At 40.0% G+C, this 23,340-nt stretch overlaps 2 protein-coding genes across 2 annotated transcripts in view; one reads left to right on the top strand and one right to left on the bottom strand.

Moving 5' to 3' along the window:
• The window catches only part of LOC135711377 (nuclear pore complex protein Nup88-like), a 489,612-nt gene that overhangs the window by 235,127 nt on the left and 231,145 nt on the right, over positions 1 to 23,340 (bottom strand). The window lies entirely within an intron of this gene.
• Positions 1,699 to 21,609, top strand: LOC135711396 (sarcoplasmic calcium-binding protein-like). The gene is made up of 4 exons (XM_065234273.1): positions 1,699 to 1,863; positions 2,298 to 2,465; positions 20,918 to 21,085; positions 21,150 to 21,609. The coding sequence occupies exons 1-4, from the start codon at positions 1,744 to 1,746 to the stop codon at positions 21,519 to 21,521; spliced, it is 828 nt and encodes a 275-aa protein (XP_065090345.1). The 5' UTR covers positions 1,699 to 1,743; the 3' UTR covers positions 21,522 to 21,609.

Genomic DNA, 23,340 nt, shown 5'->3' with positions numbered 1-23,340 from the left:
AGACAAATGTGGAAATGAACCCAATTAGGAACCTGTTAAAATTAACAGTTCAGCCCTTGCTTATCTAGGGCATGAAATATCAAATCACAGCTTACCTGTCGGACCATACACAAGTGGGTAAACAGCAGATGTGACAGGTGATAACGCGGGACCGAACCGGTTCGAAACAGGTTTTTATGGTCAAAGGTTCCAATCTCCAAAAGTGACCTAAGGGGAACAGTCTGAGGTAATTATAACCATTCTAATTAGGTCTACTTTGCGTTTGCCATACACACTAGTTCCAACAAAGGTTCAATCCCACATTGCACCAATTTGTGTTTGTAACTCGATTTAAGTGATTTTTAGCCGAGGGCGAGTTCATCACAAATTGCCTCAAGCGAAGCAGACATAAATTCGTCACGTAGATCAGTATTTCATACTGTTGAACACAACATTTAAACAAAACCACAAGCTCAAATCACTGACTGACTGATAAGCCTGCTATATGTTTTACATGGATAGTAGGTCAATCGCACGTTGTCGAAAAAAAAACGCATCATAATAAGTGTGTGCAGCATACGACTACACACCCGAATACAACCAACATTAGATCCATATTTTTATTACATTTCAAAGATGCACGTAGGATGAAGAAAGCGATGGTGCAGAGCCGTCATCAGCGTCAGCACACGTGTAAATAGACACGAAACAGCAGAGGGGACGGCAATCAACCACGTGCGTGGTTAAGGCAAGGCTGTAACCAGTGTTGCCACATATCCATATTCTTGGGATTTTGGGAAAACATCTTCAGATTTATACAGATTTTTGAGGCTGAAAATCGAAAAATATTTGTGGGAATTTAAATACAGATGAAAAATGTGGCACCACTGACTGAAGGCGAGCTCCTACGATGGAATACGCACTTGGGTTCACGTACCTATTCGGCTGACCCGTCGTGTCGATGTGCTTCTGTATTGGTTTGTTCCAAGCTGAAGACTTCTGCTTTGATGTGCCTGCCTGGTACTTCGAAGCATATCTGCATAACATTGTATTGCGTTTCAACTCTACCCAGCACTGCTGTGGTCGCACTAATATGGTGAGCATCAAAGCAAAGCAGTCGTTCTGCTTTGTTTTTGGCTTTTTTGTTTTGTTTGAATGTTGAGTGCGAAGTTACAATTTTTGCGGAAATAGGGTTTGCTCATGGTTTTCGAGAAAAACTGTCGTAATTTAATTGACTTATTTAAAATTTCCAACATGTCAAGTCAAATTTTACATACTGTTCAAGAACTTGAACCAATTTTTACAAATAGACTCTATTCTTCCCTTATGCTACTCCCTGATTCTGCTCTATATACTGCATAACAAACTCATGAGATGAATTTAGGCACCAAAACAAAGAACCGATAGATAGGGTCTACGGTTATGTGCGTGTACACAGAAGACGGGAAGCGGGTAGCCGAAAATCGCCGTATGTTGTTGTTGTTTAGCCTGCAGGAGAGAGATAGTGTTATACACGCCTTACAAAACACGATCGCCCTGAAGCAAGACGATTTAAAAATCGTCATTTCCAATTCTGCCGCGTGTGTGATCACTACGGATTTCGGGCTGAGCGATCGATGATTTGTTATAAAATTATCCTCTAGTTTTCCAGTATATTGTTAAGTTAAAAGTGTGTTGTTTTGTGCGTGTTTGCAAGTATATTCTAGTAGTTGAAACGAAGGGAAAAACTGCGCTGAATCAAATTCAAAACCGGAACCATCCAAGATGGCCTTTGCTCTGTTGAGAAATGGTGCTCGCTCCTCGTTTCCGTTGCTGGAACGAAATTATGCAGCGCTTGCTGCGTTAAATGGGAACAACACGACACTAACATCTCATCCTCAAAAGGTAGGTTGATGTGTTGATGCTAAATGTTAGGTAAACTTAAATAAGGTAAGAAATTCTCTAAGAATCAAAATTGCAAATCTTCGTGTCCTTTCGGTCAGAAAGATTCGAAATTTAGGCTCCGATGGATGACGCTGCAAACTTGTTATTTAAAATCGCACAAGAGAAACGAAAAACAGATTGTAAAAAAAAATCATTGGCCTGGACCGTGCTCTATCAGGTTTGTTTCTTTTCGAGCGTTGCGAGCGGCTGATCATATAACCTCTCAAGAAGGTGAAGAGATACGCATGAAGAGCGACTTCATAAACATGTTTCCAATCCAGAAATGGAAGTAGGCTATTTTCAGCACTCATCATTGTAATATTATTTGTTTACAAAGATTTCCTGCATTAAAACCAAACACGAGTGCTAAACACACCAATTTGTAACAATTACAGATCGAACAGCAGACAGTCGGACAACCGTTGCCCAGCTTCGTGTCGACCAGTGTGCGAAAGTACTCCAAAAAGGCCAACCGACCTGAACGGGCCTACGAGAGCGATTCCGATTCGGATTCGGATGATGAACGGGAGTCTCACCGCAAGAAACAGGGCCGCCGGGAGAGGGTAAGTGCGGCGCACAGTTTGCAACATTTGGTTAGAAATCAAGATGTTGGCCTTGGTTTTTTGTTGTTTTTGGTTATTAAGACGAACGGCAAGCCTACAAATACTATGTTACGTAATAAGTGGACATGAAGCCGGCTGCGTTGGATGCGAAAATGTTAGAATGGATTAGACCAAAGCAAAAAAAGCACATTGTTTGAATGGCATTGATTGAGTCTGATCAGTATACGATTACCATCATTTTCATCAAAATAAAACTTAGCTGAAATTTCATTATTGAGATTATAAATAATAACTGTGAACTTTGGTAACGCGGGTTGAACTACAATTGTAGAACGCTTAATTTATTTTCATTCAAAACATGCCATCAGCACGAAGTAACAAAAGTACTTCAAATGCGGAAAATAACATTTCAGTGTGTGGGTGTTAAGAACCAGAAAACACCAGCTGCTGATAATAACATAAAAGCCGGTTAGGCACATTGTTGTATTGATGCGTGCAGTTTGCAATAGGCAGAATCGCAGAAGAGAAACATAGCACCACCACTAGTGAACATTCCATCTATGTGACAAAGCGAATGAAGAGTAGGTTGATTAGTGGGGCGAGGAATAGAACGGTTTGGGTCTGTTTAGGTGGGTGATTTTTTCGGCTAGTCAAATTAATCCAAGACCTATTTAGTGTTAAAAGTACTCTAGTGCAAAATACACGTTACCACCAAAATGACACAACACTTTGAAAAGATAATATTGAAAGCAGAACAACACCACAATTTACGGGAAATGGATGTAATGTTGGCCTAAATGCCCATAATTTGGGCCCATACATAAATTCGGCAATCGACTAAATTTTCAATAGCGACCAAAACTATCCATTAGTACCGTGCCAATGACGCGTTCATCTAGATAAAATTGATAAATAGTAGATTTTTAGCGATGGGCCCAATCTCAGATCCATAGGCCAATATTAGAGCCATTTCCCCTATTTAACGGTAAAATTACGTTTGATTTTTGGTATTCAAATTCACAAATAGATTTCCCTGGTATTTTAGAAGAATTGATTGGGTTATTGGAAAACACGTCCTACATTAATAGGAACCCTGTTTCTATAGCTGCTATCTTATAAAAGTGGAAACCAATTATTTCTAATCGATTCCACTATAAAGAGCACAACCGCAACTATAGTGGCAAAGGAGTGACAATCTTAAGGAAAATTAAATCGATTTCCGGCATTTTTGGGTTCAGTTTCAAATATGTCAATCAACCTTTTTTTTAAGAATTTATGAGATTAGTGCCTCTTATGTCGGCCTAAATGTCCCTAATATTGGGCCCATTCATACAATTCTAAAGAAAGCATTTTTTGACAATGTTTCTCTAGCCACCAAAAATATCCATTTGTATTGTCCAGATGATTGTTATCGATGGGCCCAAGTTTTGGATCCATAGGCCAACATTAGTGCCATTTCTCCTGTGTTATTTGTGTTTTATTATATTATGCCGCATCGAAAAAATGCTCTTTCGAAAATTGCTAATATTTGAAATTTAATCTAATCTACCACCAACACAGTCAGTTATTGAAAGAATCCTGGAAAATGATGGACATACCTGCATCATCTGTCTTGTCTATTTGATACCGTATGCGTGATAATGTTTGCACCATTGAGCAATGTCAAAATTAAAAAAAAATCAAAAAAATTTCGTTGTCGAGTTTTTTTTTTATTTATTCAAAGGGTGGATGTTTCTCAGAGTCTTAAACTATGTTAATCATCGATCGAGTTTCCACTTGCTGCAATTAGGGCCTCCACACGCTTTCGGAATGCACGGCAGGTTCTAATAATGTAGTCTGGATCAATTTCTCTCCAGGTACGGGTCAATGTTTGCCATAGGCTTGCTGTACTCGGGTGGCGTTAAGAACAGGCCTTGGCCTTCATGACGCGCCATATTGAGTAATCCAGCGGATTAAGATCGGGGCTGGATGGCGGCCACATATCCTTCGCCCAGAACGGAAGATGTTCCTGCAACCACTTCTGAGTGCGGTTCGAGGTGTGGCACGGAGCCCCATCTTGTTGAAATACAACATATGGCTTCGGACCGCACTGTTCTTTGATCCACGGAAGAACATACTTACTTAAAATCCCGATGTAGACCTCCGCGTTGACCTTGTCACCTTCTGGAATGAACACCGGTTCCATTTTTTTTGCCATCCGAAGCCACCAATCCAAACACCATAACGCTAGCAGGATGCTTGGTCAGATACACGTTCATGTGCTCGTCGGCCACGTATTTTACCGGAAGAGAACTAATATACCGGTCGGTTCTAGAATTTGATACGGGATCGACGGTAAACATGCTCTCGTCGGTGAACAGGATTACCGGATTTTTTCGCTTAAGGAAATTCAAGATTTTCTTGCATCGTTCGACTTGTAGCTCCCGGATGCGGTTGGTAATCATGTGAGTTTTTTCCGTGTCCTCGAGTTCGCAATCTTCCTTTACGATCTTCCCTGCTGTAAAGTCACTGATCCCGTGTTCCTTTGCCATTTTTCTTATTGAACGCACTGGATTCGCCCAAATCTTCCTTTTGATAGCAGCGATAACCCTCGGAACCCGAGCTGACCTCGGACGACCTGTGGCCACCTTCGCGGATAGTTGTCATTTCTTTTCTCGGTCTAAAACCCTTTTGACGTTTCACCGGGACACTCCCACGACGATTGAAATGTCTTTTTGCGACATTTGCGCTTGGGACAAATCACGAATACGCTGCCACTTTGTCATGGTGCAACTGTCAAACTAAGTAAATCATTTTCTTTTATACACAGCCTACTACGGTATGAGCTATAGGTTACGTGCATGCAAAGAAAACCAAGGCATTGTATGCACAGGTGAAACGGGGCTAGATTTGATCATACAAGTGGGCGTCCTTCAGAAAGGCGATCAGCGCAGCCAACGTTGAGGTGTCGTAACCAAGCAGATTACTGACGTTCTCCGGGAGTCCATGTTGTTCGCGTAGCTTCTGGAACTCCGGGCAGACACACAGCACGTGTTCCACCGCCCCGGGGGATGCTGCAAATTGAACAAACCTTGCGGAAAGGTGTCCCACCGAAATTACAGGAAATCTTCACATGGCTGGTCCGGAGCAGAGCTTAAAATTATTGACTGCCTAGGCTGAGTGTGAAAGCACTGCACTATTCAATCCATTGCTCTGTGCAGACCGTTTGTACCAAACGGTAAAGCTGGGGTTAGACTAGGCAAGTCAAATGATCAACTCAATTGAATTCAATTGGCTTGAAAAGTTGAGCCTGATTAAACTTTTGACGTAGAACTACGTCTTTGATGACTATACTGGGGTGCAAATCAAAAAATATGTGTGGTGAGGGAGTGTTAGGTTTTGAACGCTTGTAACATTGTCATTTATAGATTAAATTAAAATCCAAATACGCCAATCGATAGGATATTACATTACGAACCTGCTGAAATAATTATTTTCCAATTTTTCTGTAATTAAACTTTTGAAAATGTAAAAATGATCACTGTTTTCATGAAATAAGCCTTTTTCCCAAACCCAGTCATCATAAACGAATACCACTTGGTTGCACATCATTCTGCTTGAAACTGAAAAGATATAAATCAGCGCTGCTCTCCTGCCTCTGCTCATTACCGCTTCGGACGGCGTGGCACTAGGTCCTGCAGCAAGCAGGACTAAGTCAGCGGCTAAAGGTGGATCACGGCGTGTCCACCACAATGAGAAATGATACTTGAAAAAACGTGCATGTTAAACCCCCTCCCCCTTAACAACCTCTCCCCATCCCCCCTTAACATGACCCGAAAAAGACATGGACTTTGAGGATCAGTTTTTTCCGGGAAATAAATTTTAAGCAAACCACAATTATTAGTAAAAACAGAATTTTTTCCCTTAATTTCTTCCCGCACCAAAACTTTCAAATTTGAGAAAAAAATTGCTTGAAAGTCATATTCGATGATATCAGGCATAACATTTGATAACGGCTCAAAAGCATTTGTAAAGAAACTTTCTAAGGCCCTTTACACTCGAACCAAAGTACGCCCAAGCAAACCAACAACATCATTGGATAGGCAACTATCACCTTTCCGAAAGTGGTATTGGTTTTCGTGGGCGTACTTTGGTTCGCGTGTAAAGGGCCTTAGAAAGTTTGTTTACAAATGCTTTTGTGCCGTTATAAAATGTTATGCCAGATATTATGTTGGTGAATAACACACTACTGACTGTGTATGCGTGATAATGTTTGCACCATTGAGCAATGCAAAAATTAAAAAAATTCTCAAAAATTTCGTTTTTGAGTCTTTTTATTAATTTAAAAGGGGGATGTTTTTCAGAGTCTTAAACTTTGTTAATCATCGATCGAGTTTCCACTTGCTGCAATTACGGCCTCCACACGCTTCCGGAATGCACGGCAGGTTCTAATAATGTAGGCTGGATCCATTTCTCTCCAGGTACGGGTCAATGTTTGTCTGAGGCTTGCTGTACTCGGGTGGCGTTTAGAACAGGCCTTGGCCTTCATGACGCGCCATATTGAGTAATCCAGCGGATTAAGATCGGGGCTGGATGGTGGCCACATATCCTTCACCCAGAACGGAAGATGTTCCTGCAACCACTTCTGAGTGCGGTTCGAGGTGTGGCACGGAGCCCCATCTTGTTGAAATACAACATTTTTCTTCGGACCGTACTGTTCTTTGATCCACGGAAGAACATACTTACTTAAAATCCCGATGTAGACTTCCGTGTTGACCTTGTCGCCTTCTGGAATGAACACCGGGTCCATTTGTTTTGCCATCGGAAGCCACCAATCCAAACACCATAACGCTAGCAGGATGCTTGGTAAGATACACGTTCTTCTGCTCGTCGGCCACGTCTTTTACCGTAAGAGAACTAATATACCGGTCGGTTCTGGAATTTGATACGGGATCGACGATAAACATGCTCTCGCCGGTGAACAGGATTACCGGATTTTTTCGCTTAAGTTCAAGATTTTCTTGCATCGTTCGACTCGTAGCTCCCGGATGCGGTTGGTAATCATGTGAGTTTTTTTTTCCGTGCCCTCGACTTCGCCCCGCAATCTTCCTTTACGATCTTCCGTGCCGTAAAGTCACTGATCCCGTGTTCCTTTGCCATTTTCCTTATTGAACGCACTGGATTCACCCGAATCTTCCTTTTGATAGCAGCGATAACCCTCGGAACCCGAGCTGACCTCGGTCGACCTGTGGCCACCTTCGCGGATAGTTGTCCTTTCTTTTCTCGTTCTAAAACTCTTTTGACGGTCCACAGGGACACTCCCACGGCGATTGAAATGTCTTTTTGCGACATTTGCGCGTGGGACAAATCACAAATCACTTCGTCATGGTGCAACTGTCAAACTAAGTAAATCATTTTCTTTTATACACAGCCTACTACGGTATGAGGTATAGGTTACGTGCATGCAAAGAAAACCAAGGCATTGTATGCACAGGTGAAACGGGAACCTTATTTGTACAATGGTGCAAACATTTTAACGCATACGATAACACATATCTAGTACCTCTATACATGAAATCTCGCGTAACATTTGAAAAGGGCCTATCCTCGTTGATCGATTCTCTTCATCGAGTTTCTCTTTGGTTTACCACGGCAACATTAACGAATTTCTGGCTAAGCTCGCAGCACAGTTCGACAGAAGATGATGTTAGCTTGCGCCTGAAACAACACACTGAATGGGAAATTCATTTGCAGTCGGGTTATTCGCGAAAGAGAAAATCGACGAAGAGAATCGATCAACAATCATTGGCCCTTTTCTCGTGTTGCGCGAGAAATTATATTAACATCCAAAGTCCATCCTTTTTTCCATGTTCTGCACAAAAGAAACGTTCTTCCCCGCCCCCATTCATAATAAAATGGCGGGAAATCCTGTCAGTTGCGGGACTTAGAAAGTATGTTTTGTGCAGAATATGTAAAAAAGGAGGGACTTCGGATGTTAACCTAAATCCATATAGGGTTACGGTATGTAATGTGGGTCTAGTCCTTTCATTCGGCCTATCACGCAAATAAATAATTAATTAAGGAATATTACACAAAAAATAAGGAAAATATTGATCACTGATGGTTCATAAATGTGTACCACACACAAATCAATTTATATCACAACATTTCAATACATTTTCAGCTCTCGTAAGTAATAAAACTGGTTGAGAATATCACTCTGTTCGGAGTTTTTAGCCGCCATGACTTATAAGGTTAAGATGGGAAGGTTGACTGACGATCATCAAATGGCCTGATTATGGCATTTATTGAATGGAATTACCTGATAATACACACTAGACGTAAAACTTACAGTTGCTGTTTGAATATTTTATGTTTCTTTTAATTGTTTAACAACGTTTTCACAAGTAAATCATGGACCCAACTTTAGGGACACATTTCTTTTCTATGTTCCTAACTATGGCCCATGAAATTCATTTGACAGCATATAGCAATAAGAGTAACGTCAACAATGTGGTTTGCATTTGGATGATAAGGAACGAACAGGAAGGAAGATTTTTTCTGCCAAACCTGTATAATGAACATCACAATGTTTTGATTTCGCTATTCTGCGGTCGAAAGACGATAAGCGAAATTTTTAATTTTTAATTTTTAATTTGAGTGATTTAATGTAGTTTTCGTAAAATTTTCTCTGTGAAATGTTTTGAGGAATGAAGAGCATTAAGTTAACAGTGATAGTGATAAAAAAATATACATCAGAAAACGTTACCAAGAGCGTTTTTTTGAGGATCAAACAAGATAGGACGAAGTTGCATCCATAAATAGACCCAATTTGGGGACAATAGACCCATATTACATACATTTCCCTGGTGAGTTATTGTCTCAAAAAAAGTAAGTTTTTCAACTTTTCGTGGTTTCTGGTAGCAAACGACATAATAAGCATATCTAAGCATACCATTTAGCAGTAGAATATCGTTTGCAGGTAAATTAATTGATGAGTTATGATTAAAAACGTAATCGATGGCTGCATATTAGACCGAGGTTAGGGACGTATACCCTATCATGCATCATAGATAGAGATAGATAGATAGGTTCTACGTCATACTGCGGTCGTGTCTAGCGTCTAGGACACAACCCTTTAATTTTTTTTCAATTCAAGTGAGTTGATCAAGTCAGTTGAATGGCATGGTTTACACGTTCAATTCGCGTTCAAGTCAGTTGAATTCAACTGACTTGAACAATTGACTTGCCCTGTCTAAACCCAGCTTAAAGGACGAGGCAATGAAAGAGCCAACAAAAACATTCAGTCACTCACGAGCAGGCGACGCACACCGCTTGCCTTCGCTCACACAGCATGTAATTGAGTTATTTTTCCATAGAAAATGTACGTTCAGTCATTCAAAACAAATATTGGGTACCATCACGGCAGAATAAACGTGTTGACTGAGCTACTGACTGAGTGCTCGGCTGTCAGTGACTCGTTTACCTCTGAATCATTCAGACTCTCACGAGTCAGTGAATGATGAGGCAGATGGCAGTTCATATTCATATCAAAATGACTCAATGAACCTGACTGTTTTGCGAACTGGTCCGGAGTCTTGAGATGATCCGCTGGTCCTTGTACTTTTGGCTTTCCAGCCAGGAGCGTACGTTTTCCTTGATCTTCCTCAGGAAAGTGGTCCGCGAATGGAACCATTCCATAATAGTATTCACAATCCAACGCCTGACGCCTAGGAGGGGTACGTTCCTTGTTGGAAGTTCGAACGCAAGTGGAGTGCCGTAACAGTACTTGAGGAAAAACTTCCTCCAAGTATGACAGCCAACCAGAGTGGACGAGGAAAGAGTCAGATAAGCCTGACTTCCTCCAACCCAGCTGAAGAATCAAAAAGGGTTTCTCTCATGCAATTTCCGAAGATAAACATTACCTCTCGGAAAACAAAAACGTACACAGAATTCTTAGACCATCAATAAAACTATTTATTTAATAAGAATTCAGTACTGCATAAAGGTTACATTGATATGTTATGATTCCCCTACTAATTATCTGATAACAAGTTGATCTATCGATTACGCAGATTACGCTAGGCTCATTCAGCTTCGAGAGCGAAATGGCTCTAATGAGAGAACATTGAATCTGCTTATGGTTGTGAAAGAGACAACCCGAGTAAAAGAATAGAATCTATACTATAAATGAAACTTGAATTTCAACACTTCCCCTCAATTTTGCATTTTTATCATTTTCATGAATCTATCAAACTTAGCTCTTACTAGGGGTTTGGTTAGAAAATCAGCGATTTGATCGTTTGTTGGAACATATTTAACTATGAGCTTTTTCTCTTTAATCTGTTCCCTGATGTACATGAATTTTACATCTATGTGCTTCGTCCTCTGATGTTCCCTTGGCTCTTCTGCAATTCTAATACAGGGTATGTTATCTTCAAATATAGTGAATGGAATCGACAGAATTCCAATCTCACTCAATAGTTGAGACAACCATATCCCTTCCTTAGAAGCATTGCAAAGTGAAACTAATTCTGCTTCTGTTGATGAAAGAGTCACTATCTGTTGTCGTTTGCTGTTCCCATACACCATGAACATGCTGCCAGAGTTCGATTTACGGCCTTCTTCGTCGTTCGCAAAATCGGCATCCGCGTATCCGATCAATGCCATCGCCTTGGTTGATCTTTCGTATATCATCCGTGCCTTCTTCGTGCCTTAGACTTAGATTCATCAAACACGACATCTCTTGAAATTATAATTCTTCTTATTACATTATTCCATAGACGATATCCATTTGGAGCATATCCAACAAGACCCAAACGTTCACTCTTCTTGTCCAATTTTCTACGGTTTTCTTTATTAATATGTGCATATGAAGTACATCCGAAAACCCTCAAATTTCTAACATTTGGAACAGACCCAAACCACATTTCGTACGGTGTTTTAGCTTCCGTCAAAGAACTGGTTGGACTTCTGTTTGCAACGTATGTTGATACATAAAGAGCCTCACCCCATAGCTCATAAGGAGCACCACTATCGTATAACATACTTCTTACCTTTTCCATGAGGGTCCGGTTCATACGCTCATACGCACGGGCGTACCGTGTAATGGCTTGTATCCAGGGTTGGCTCGGGGTTTCGGCTTCCAGCGCTTGGATGACGCTGTGAGAGTCAGTTAACACGAGGATCGGTTGATCTGCCGGAGTGACGGCTGCGTCTAGAATAGCTGCGGCTTCAGCGGAAAAGACGGAACACTCCTTCGGTAGACTTTGACTCGTTGCAGTGTTCGGTTCTACCACTCTAAGTCCAACTCCAGCCCGCGACCGCAATCCGTCCGTAAATCGATGAACGTGCCCCGGATAAACCGACCCGAGTAGCTCTACAACAGAACGTCTCAAAGCTACAGAGTTATCTCCGGCTTGGAATCCACTCTTAATCCGCTTATCTATTTGGACGACGTTTGATCGCCAACTCTTCTCTCTCATTTCTTTGAGCTCCCATTAAGAATATTGATTAAATGTAGTGCCAGTAACAATCTTGTGATTGAAAACTTCGAAGAAATGCTCGAATTGAGCATCCAGTCTAGATTCGTGCGAATCTATCTTAATTATATGTCATCGGATATTAGCCTTCCTTGCTATAACCCCTCTCGTGTATGCTTTACTAACTACAGTTCCCCCATTGACTATGATCTCTCCATGAAACAGGCTATTCAAGGAGTTCCAGATCAACTTCGACCTATCTCAATTCCCCGCATTTTTGCTGAAAAGTACCAACAAGTCAATTGCAATAGAAGATTTTTCACTGATGGATCACGCATTGATGGATCCACTGGCTTCGGCGTCTTCAATGAATACTCAACCGCCTTTCGGAAACTTCAGGAACCTTGTTCCGTTTATGTTGCTGAGCTAGCAGCAATCAACTTCGCATTGGGGATGATTTCCGATATGCCCATAGACCATTACTTCATCTTCTCGGATAGTCTCAGTTCGATTGAGGCTATTCGGTCGATGAAACAAGGTAGGCACTCATCTTATTTCCTTTCAAAGGTAAGGGAGCAGATGAGTTTGCTGGTCGAAAGATCATATATGATTACCTTTGTATGGGTCCCCTCACATTGCTCAATCCCAGGCAATGAGAAGGCAGACTCTCTCGCAAAGGTGGGCGCACAACAAGGCGAGATTTATGATAGAAGAATTCCACATGATGAATTTTTCCCATTAGTACGTCAGAGTTCTCTTTTAAGTTGGCAAAACGATTGGACAAGTAATTCTCTTGGGCGGTGGTTACATTCCATTATTCCAAATGTTTCTTCGAGAGCGTGGTTCAAAGGTCTGGATGTAAGTCGGGGATTCATTCGAGTGATGTCAAGACTTATGTCCAACCACTACCCGCTAGACGCACATCTCTATAGAATAAACCTCGTTGACAGCAATATATGTAGGTGCAGAACCGGTTATGCATCGATCACGCAGTTTGGTATTGCCCGGATAATGACGCCTCCAGAGAACGACTATTGGATACCCTAGTGGCCCGAGGTAGACATCCCTTCCGTGAAGTAAGAGATGTATTGGGAACACGTGATCTTCCCTACATGCAAGCGATCTACGAATTCCTTTGTTTGTCTGATGTTGGAGTTTGATGTGACCATCCCCTCCTTTCCAAACAATTTCCAGCCAATGTGTCCCAGTCTTATTATCCTCCTGTTCCTGTGCTACTTGCCCCTGCCCAGCCAGGATTTGGTCAACCGTCCGAGAGTAGTACCTGAAGGAGGCTTCAGAAACCAGTTTCCTACCTAGCTCCTTCCAATCAAAATTGTTACCCATTAACCTCGAGCCCACCACGAGTAATTGGTACCCAATACTAACCTAGAACTACTGCTATTTAAAATGTAAATTCAAACATTACTGATTTGGGCTCCGCAAAGTGTCACACACGACTGAGCCTAGTAAATAAACGAACTAGTTAAAAAAAAACTCTTCTCTCCATGCCAGTGGACCCTGGCCACCGGGGGGTGGTCACGGTTGGCTGCAGTGTGGAGGGTTTGAGGAGAAAGACCCTTTCGTTCCCGGATGTCTTGGCAGCGAGGGCAGCGGTTTTCGTAGCAATGGCTGCAGCAGATCGATAGCGGAAAGGGAGGATTCCGATTTCCACACATGCGGCGTCTGCAGGCGTGGAAGGGAGAAGGCCGGATACGATGCGTACGTAGGTATTGTATACCGGAGCGAGTGTTGCGGTTGAGCTTCTCGGTGGCCAAACAGGTTATTTTGAGGCCGTCGAGAAAAGTCGACTGTCGATAACAGCCCGAGCGACACGAAGGCGGATCTCACGGTTGCTGGAGCGATGTCCTGACTATGTTGATGCGGCTTCGACAGTTTTCTTTCACCATCCTGAAGTGCTAGTTGAAGCTTAGCGTGCGATACAGTACTACCCCCAGAATACGCACTGTTTTCTTGAGCCCAATCGGATGATCTTGGATGGTGATCGGTGGTCCTCGAATCAGATGGCCCGAGTGACAGATATGGCACCGTACACTCTTCGGCGCGGAGAGCTGGAAACCAACCGAAAGCGCCCACCTGACAACGGCGGAGACTGCTGCTTGAGGTATGTTCCTAGTACGTGCACGTTCTTGGGCAATCGGCTGAATACCCCGTTCATTGCCACCAGGAATAGCGTTACCGCTATGACGGATCCCTGGAGCACTCCAGTTTCCTCGGGGAACGGATCCGAGCGAGTGTTCCCGACAGTCACCTGGAAGGTACGATCAAGAAGGATCAAAATGTATGATGTGCCCTTCCAGGCCCCAGCCGATGAGCTGCCTGATGACCCCAGGTGTCCATGTCCTGTTGAACGCCTTTGAAATATCAAGGGAGACTAGCTCCGCATGGTGACCGTTGTCCTGGGCTTCCTTAAGTACTTTCCCGAGGGCTGCAAAGAAAGTGGAGGAGCCGTGTCCTTGCCGGAAGGCATTCTGCCGTTTGACTCCAGGAACTGCCTAAGAGTAAATGGTATTCCTAAATGCCACAACAGAACACACAAAAGGACCCACAGCTATAACGGAATCATACTCTCTTTTCGAAAATGAAGCAATACACAAATAATTGTTGCTACCAACTGCAATAGAGGTGTTTTTGATTATTCATTCCATGGCATTAATTAATTAATTAACAACAATGAAAGTACACCACGCAATTGAAAAGTGCACGTTTTAGGGAAAACGACTACCTAAATTCTTGGGAGTAAGTATAGTACATATGTATATTATTTGATCGAGCTAGTATCGTCTAGTTTAAGAGTGATTAGCGGCAAATCCAGCCAGTATTACACCAGACGTGATTGCCTTTATATAAACGTACTACGACGCACAGTGGGAAAAAAATCAAAAAAGGAGGACATAACCATTTTCGACAAAACTGTTGAGTGTAGCAATTTGACATCTTCTAGAATGTTTCTAAAATTTGTAAGTGCTTTATTTGAGAGTTGAAAAATTTTGCTTAAGGAGGGTATACACTAGATAAAAAATAACTTTTTTATGTTTTGTTAAAATCGATGAAAATCTATGGAAACATTGTAGATGACATCATTTTAAGAAACTTTGTCTAAGACGACAATTTTCTATCTCTCAATTGGACGAAGTTATAGGGTGGAAGTGGAGCACAAACGGTATAGTACCCCCTTAAATAACGTTTTCTTACCATAACTTTTTTGTTTGAATTTTTCAATTTTTTCAAAGTTCTACAAAGTTGTAAGTGTTGTAAAATTGCACATTTTTACTTAAGAAAGCAAATCGCTATCTTTTTGCTGTAAGGACTTCCTTCCTTTTTACCCTTCTTACAAAGAATGGTATAGATATCACTTGAAAAATCGACTATCGATCCGAGGCCCGGAGGGCCGAGTGTCATATACCATTCGACTCAGCTCGACGAGATCGGAACATGTCTCTGTGTGTGTGTGTGTGTGTGTGTGTGTGTGTGTGTGTGTGTGTGTGTGTGTGTGTGTGTGTGTGTGTGTGTGTGTGTGTGTGTGTGTGTGTGTGTGTACGTGTGTATGTGTGTATGTGTGTTTGTATGTAACGAAATGGATGCACTCACGTTTCTCAGCAACCGCTCAACCGGAGGCTGTCGAGTTTTGACTTTTTCAGAAGAGTTGTTTATTTTATCAAGATAAACAACTTTACCTATGTCGTCAAGTCTTCAAAACGCCATTTTAATGCATTAAAAAAAGTTATAGAAAAAAATTCATGCTCCACTAAAATGATGGAATCTCAAAAACACCAAACTATACCTCTCTCAAATTTTGATATTTTGTTTATCGAGTATTGCTTAATTTTTGCTGAAAATGTCAATGTTGCGATTTTTTGCGCTTTGGGAGATATTAAAGGTTAAAAATTGTTGTTTTTTCGGTTTTTCAACAATATCTTTAAAATTTGAAGCTTAACTCAGTATTTTTCTATACAAAAGTTAATTATTTAATGCATTTGCGTAAGAGAACAATATATCATTATATGGTTGTAAGCAAAAAAATCGAAACAGAAAGAAAAAAGCATATCTTCGACATTTTTTTCTTTAACTCCATATAACTCGGAATCAGTAGGCTGTGGAAATTTTTTACGTCTTCAAAAGAGTTGTTTATTTTGTCAAGGCAAACAACTTTGCCGAAGACATCAAGTCTCCAAATCGTCAGAGAAAGAAGTTAGATTGTGGCGCCATTTTTGCGGAAGAGTTTTGAACTATTTGTTTATGTCAATAGATGGTTCTTATTATGATGAGAAACATTGCCGAAGACACCAAGTCGCGGAAATTCTTCGTTTCGGAGTTATTAATTTTGCTCCACTAGATTGCATTTCTGGCCCAGTGTGCATTGTCTAGATCTCCCATCCAAGCATACATCATGAGATTAGACTCTCCCACCTTCGGCAAGGTGCTTTAAATATTTGAAATCTTGAAGTTGAAACAGTTTTCTAAGTTTAGAGATTTCTTATATTTGTATAAGTGAAGTATACTAAATTTTCAAATTTTTTTAACATTCAATATTTTTGAAAATTCGGAAAATTGATTTGTTACTTAATTTTTGCATTTGAATACTACGCTTGAGCATGCAAAGTGGATAAAAAAGAATGCAAAAGAGTTCAAATCAAGGGGTAAGTCACTCAGCACATTGTGCCGGAATTATATTCTACACAGCTTGGGTACAATCTCGTAGGCATTAGATTGTTGTTGATAAAATGGGAGCACTGCTGAACAACTGTCATTCAAGTTGTTCAGAACATTACGTGCTGTTTGACTGTATGTTCAGAAACTTTTCTAATTGAATATATCAGAGGAACTCAGACCAGCAGTTTTCTTATAGATCTAAATACGAAATGTAGGTTCTGTGGGTGGGCTCAAGAGAAAGAGGCAGTTGATCAGACCTAATCAGTACCCTTAATTCTAATTAAACAAAGTAAAGAAGTTTATTCATCACCCTCTATAGTCGGTCACCAACAATGCTCACCACCGGTTCCAACTCTTTCCGGCCGAAAGGCTAGGTTTCTGGTCTGCCTTTGAGGGCATTATAAAACAATAAAACAAAGGACTTTTATTACCCTATGGATCACAAATCATCGAAATTTCGCAATTAATGTCAGAAATACCGGGTTGCCGGGATGGGTATTTTACTAACAATTGCAGCTTGCTCTATGACCGGCACAATCGGCATACTTGCGGCACACTGACAAAAAAGATGACCCAAGATTGGTGTGCGGAGTGACCTACCCCTAGGTTCAAATATACTCTTACGTTTTGGGTGAACTCCTTATTTCAAGTTTAAATATTTTTTTAATTTATTTTTTAGTGTCCCTCCTCGTCAGATTCGAATATGGTGTGACAATAGTTAAAATATTCATTTGTTGCGACCTTATTCCGGTAAAATTGTTATACCACAACGATAGGAATTCCACTATTACTGGAACACCAACGACCTACCTTATGTTCTTATTCTTCCTTGAATTTCAAGGATTTTTTTAAAGTAGCTTTAATCAGCCAAAAGCTTAACAGTTATATAAATTATAAGCTTTTTAAGGCATTAAATAACAGTCTTTTTCAACCCTTGTTCAGCCTCCCAGTTTTATTTAGAAAAAAAAAAATAATAATAGAAGACCGCTTCATACCGTTCCGATTCAAATTTCGGACGATTCAAATTTCGGACACTTTCATTTTTAATTAAATATTACATCCAGTTAGAAACAAAGTAATAATGTTAGATGATCGTGGAGGGCACTAGTCAAAAAAAATTAAAATTTACAAGACATGTGGATCATATTCGACCGAGATAATCAACTTTCAAAAGTGTCCGAAATTCGAGTTTAAGTGTCCGAAATTTGTATCGGCACGGTATCTTATATATTTTTATGGGACTCCAACAAGGTGCTGACTAATTGGATTTACATATTGATATTGTTATTATAAGTCTAAAAATAACCTTTGCATTTCGGGATTCGAACCGGCAGTCACTGATTCATAGGCATCAATCAAACCTACTGGACCACTTAAGCATATGTGTCGCAAAATTTATGATCATTAACTTGAAACACGTCAAATTTAAATAGAATAACAGCAACCAGAAGAGTATTATACAGCTTGAAAGTCCAGCCCTGGGCTGGTTCGTCTCCGCAATGCAGAATTGTAAACAACAACTGGTGACAGTAAAACATTCCTCTCATTTTCAAGTGTAGTTAACACAATGTTGGCACAAGTGCGCGATTTATTTCGATGGTCAAGTGGAAGCTATTTTAGTGTCATAATGGAGTTATATTTTTGGAATATTCAGTGCAATATATAGCAGTCAAAACACAGAAATACAAATGTTAATACTTCCGATGTCGTTGCAGCCCACTTCTACCTGGCACTATTCTTAAAAAGCTCCTCTACCTTGTATCTACTGCTGCCGTTGCTTGGGATTAGAAAGCTAGGCAGTGAATTTAGGCTGTGAACCATTTGCCGAGTTAAATTTAACTCGTGGTTAAAAGTGACATTTCGAAAGTTATTTCTTATGTTCGAAAATCCCCGTGCTGTCGATCGACCGGTTTTCGAGCCACGGTCGTCAAAATTTAACTTCTTGTCTGTCATAAATAACCACGCTCGGATAGCAGGGTTAATCGATAACTTTTCATCTGTCAAATTTTAACCAAAAGTTAAAATAATCCACCAAATGGTTCAGAGCCTTAGAAGAACTAAAATGCTGGAAATGCAATGAGTGACACTGACTACACTGAACGAATTTGACATATTCCTGTTATGTGGAAGTCTAATAAATTTGCGCTATAAGATAATCCATTGAAAATGATATGATTGGAAATGTGTCAGGTAAATTCTATATGAATATCTGAAACATTTACAATGCTGATAATTTGGTAACTTTTATATGATCGTCATATGATAAATGAAAATCGATCAATGGGGCGACCCCGGCGTAGTGGTTAGCATCCATACCTCTCACACCAAAGTCACGAGTTCAAATCTCACCCCGGACAAGTCACGAATGACCCAAGAGCGTTAAAGTGACTATAATAATAATAATAAAAAAAAAAGAAAATCGATCAAATTATAATAATTAACTGAAATGGATTTGAAACCCATAAGCATAAGCTATACTTTTCACCACAATATAATATATGTGTCATAAATCAATCGAAGTAAAGTTTATGTGAAAATAACATGAAATTTACTTCTTCTTTTGACACATATATTTAATCGATTTCTAAAAATAAATTCGAAAAAATAAACATCAGGCAGTGGGAGCTTTCACAGTTGTGCCTTTTTTATTGTAGCTGATTTGGGATTCGATCAAGAACTGTTGAGGTGTGATGCTTTCGGTGTCTGTGCTCGATTCCACTGGGCCACGGCTGACTTCAAGATTGAGCTCGTTCAAATAGCATGAAGTAAGAACAGCTCTCCCGACATGGAATGTAGTGCAACTTTATGCTCGTTCTGCTAGAGTGAAGACAAATAGCACTGTTCCGTTTCGGTGGTGTGGTTTGTTCAAATCTTTCTTAATGCACCTGTGTGCAATAAATCAACGACTAAATTATATGATTTGATAGAACTGGCTCATGAAGTTCGAGTACTACTTAGAGCTGGAATCTGAATTAGCCGTGTAGAAGGCTTACAATTAGAATCATAGCAAAGTAAATATTACAGTAGAATCATTTTTTTTCAATCTCAATACATTCTTTTCTGGAACAAATTATCATATGAAACAATAACAAACAAAGATTATTCAATACAGTATCATTGTTGTTAGTAGTATTTAGTTCAACTAATCATTTTAATGAGTGTACGTTAACATCGTTGAAAATTGTTTCAATAATTTATAAAGAACAATCATGTAAGATGTATTTTATTGGGAGCGATATTCATCCCAGAAAAACATGCAAAAACAAATGCTTGCTGTTGGATTTCTTAAAAGGCATTTATATATGACTATTTAATGATTGGGATAGATCTGTTTACAATCTCTAAACCTCAAAAATCAAAGGAAGCTATTCCAATGAGATATACATGTTTTCCTATACTGCAAAGTTAAATGACAGTCCAATAGTTTCTACATGTCTATTTACACGCGACATATCAACAAACGTCAAAAATCAGTAAAAGCAACTCCAATAAAATATACATGATTATCTTATAAGATATATATTTTAGTGAGCAATATTCATCATGAAAACAGGTATATTTTACTGAATTTTCTCATAGTGCAAACTTATATGATTTTCCATTAGTTTCTAGATGTCTGTTCCCACCCATGACATATCAACAATTTTTCACCATGAAATATATATTCATATACTTCTTACCTTCGCTAACCACGTTCGAAGCAAAGTATTATCAAGTATTAAGTATGTGAAATTACGATAGAAATCATTCCATATCGCAGTCATAGTTTTTAAGTGATAATCCAATGGAATCTATCAATCATCACATAGAATGAATAAATCTGCTGACATTGCTATGTTATAAGATGGATCCAATAAACGGTACATGTCGATTAGTTTCAGTGTACATTGAACAAATCAGGCTATCAAAATATCTAGATAGAGCTGCTGGCAACAGCCTTTGTAAACAATGACTTCTCTTGTTGATTTCTATCTAGATATGTGTATTGCATTGCTGATTTGTGGAGTAAGGCTAAAATAAGGCTCCTGTTTTTACTATTCAACTTGATTTGTTACTTGGGTAAAATCGATTAAACAACACTTGTTAAGCATCACATTGTTACCTGGGACCCTTCTATTTCTTCAGGAAAATTCCGCATTCAAGATGCATTGTAGCCAGTTACACTTTTCGGAAGCATAATTGGGGTAGCGAAGCCTTAAGATACGCCCGGATGACGCAACTCTGGTTTCTCGATGAAAATTTCTTCTAACCACCTTTCCTTTCTTTCCCGATCCATCCTCTACTAAATGTTAATCGAACAATGTTCTTCCATTTCTCCAGGGAAATTCGGAATTCTGGCGACGAAAGATGCGCACCCTCCATGGCCTGCTGGACGTCAACAAGGACGGAGTCATTTCCTACGACGATTTCATGCTTCTGACAGAGAAATTCGCCTCCATGGGTCACTTGGATCAGGCGGAGAAGGAAGAATTCCGCGACATTATGAAGGTTTGTCGTCCACTGAGGCCTTACAAGCTTTGCACTAAATTACTAACATTTTCACTTCCCTCAGGCCACATGGATCCAGCAGTGGGGCGAAATCACACCGTACAACCTGGTCACGGTGGAACAGTACCTAACCGACATGCACCACGTCGTCAACGACAAGGACCTGCGCAAGAAGGTGCACCGATTTTTGCCCTACCTGTACAAGGCTGTCGATAAGGACCATTCCGGATCAATTTCGTTGAAGGAGTTCAAGCTGTTCTTCCGCTGCCTGGGCCTGACGGACGAGGATGCCGCCGTTTCGTTTGCCGTGATCGACAAGAACGGCGACGGGCAGGTCACGTTGGACGAATTTTTGAAACTGGGACGGGATTTCCTGCTTACGGAGCGGGAGGAAAATGTTTCGCGACTTTTCTGGGGACCACTGGTCGAGCATTGACGCAAGAGCGTGAAGAACAATAATAACGAGGTAGCATCAGCATCATCGGAATGCGGATTTATTGAACCAAGTAGGCGATAAGCAGTTTTTTTTTAAAAGCAGTCTTTTTTGCAAGTAACATATTGCCCATTTCAGACCAAACTGGAGTAATAAGCGCGTTTTCACTTCACAGTGTGATAAAAGTGCGAGTTTCCGTCTAATCGTCCAATAAGTGTTCCGAAGACACCAAAATGATTTGAAGGGAACGTGCACTTTTATCACGCTTTTTGCATTTTTGGGCAATATTTAATAAACTTAATTTTACGGTAAGGTTTGTCTGAGTTGTGATAATTAAAATCGTTGAATTGAGAAATAAAATGTTTGATAAGCAATTCCAAATTTATTTTCTACTTTTTTGACCTTTCAGAATTGAGTCTGATGTCTAAAGGATAGATTGGCAAGCGTCTGTGACTATATGCTATCTGTGATTCGATTCAACTCAACTGTTAAAAATCGTTGAATAAATTATGCAACAATATCACGCAATCACGATTTACATGCTTGAAATAAAGCTGAAAAGCTTTAACGGAGTTTGCAGTAAGCACTTGCACGCTTGTAGATTCACGTTTAATATGTTGAAATATTTCACACAAAAGCTTTCCACGGCTGAAGAGACTAACTCACAGAGAGAGTCACTTTTACTCATTTTTAACTGAAGGATAAATTTCTAAAAACGTAGGTTATATCATGGACAGACATGATTGTAGTAAGGTTGTACTCCTTCAATCCAGTAACGCAATCGACGTACTAGATTAAAGGAGTATAACGGCACTACTACCATGACTGTCCTAAGTATTACTCAGAGCTGGGTAACAAACGGTTTTAGAAATTTATCCATACAACTGAGTAAAAGTGACTCTCTCTTTCTGAGTTAGTCTTATTGGCCGTGGGCGGTATAAGCTTCCGAACGTTTCACAAGCAATATAGTTTCATCACTGAACAAAAGATATCACTAGTGATATGTTGACAAGGTGTTCCGAAAAATGTGTCCGATACGTGCTTAATTTTTATATGAGAGTAGATAACTGTATAACAGCAAAAGAGTGTTATAATAGACCACGTTAAGACCATAGTAAAATCCAAGTAAAATGTATGCGTCACTAGTGGCGGGAAACAGTACTAGTCGATGGTGATAAATTTATGACTGCCGGTTTAAACTCCGGAGTTTGAATGATAAATTATTGAAAGAGTTCAAAATAGTGAGATACGATCATTATTATGGATGATACATGTAGGGAATATGTCGAACAATGTAAGTTTATGTAAATTTTCATTGCAATGTCATTGAAAGATAATGATAATGCGTTTTTAGTTTATTTGTTATGTTTGCATCAACAGACTAGAAATAGTCCCAATGATGTATTGTAAAAAAAAAGTACTGATTATACAGGCTACATATACTACAGTTACAAACGAAAATAACAAGGAAAGCATTGTCAAGTTACTAAAAATGTATAAGTCTAAAATTTTACCCTTAGCTGTTGGGTGTCAAGCGCTTCCGGTCAACAAAAAAGGCAGAGAATCTTCAGCGAAGCATATTCCGTGTCAAGTGGAAATCGAACATCGACGCTACTTGGTTGAACACTCGCTGCAAGCCGTAAATAGCGCTCCCTAAGCTATAATTAGTTCGAAGAAGTGGAAGTCATAGCATAAGACTGTTGCTTAGTGATCGAGTTTTTGCAGAATTGCTTCGCAGTCGATTCTTCCTTGCAGAGTATTAAGGCTCTGAAAACATCTCTTCGGATACGTAAGGGCTCGACATTGATCAATTGGCAGCGAT

The sequence above is a fragment of the Ochlerotatus camptorhynchus genome, unplaced genomic scaffold, assembly GCF_037179485.1.
Source record: "Ochlerotatus camptorhynchus isolate MF236.1 unplaced genomic scaffold, CSIRO-AGI_Acam_v1.1 ptg000432l, whole genome shotgun sequence".
Taxonomy (NCBI): Eukaryota; Metazoa; Arthropoda; class Insecta; order Diptera; family Culicidae; genus Ochlerotatus; species Ochlerotatus camptorhynchus.
Note: the sequence above shows the minus strand (reverse complement) of the source record. Positions and strands in the feature narration are given on the sequence as shown.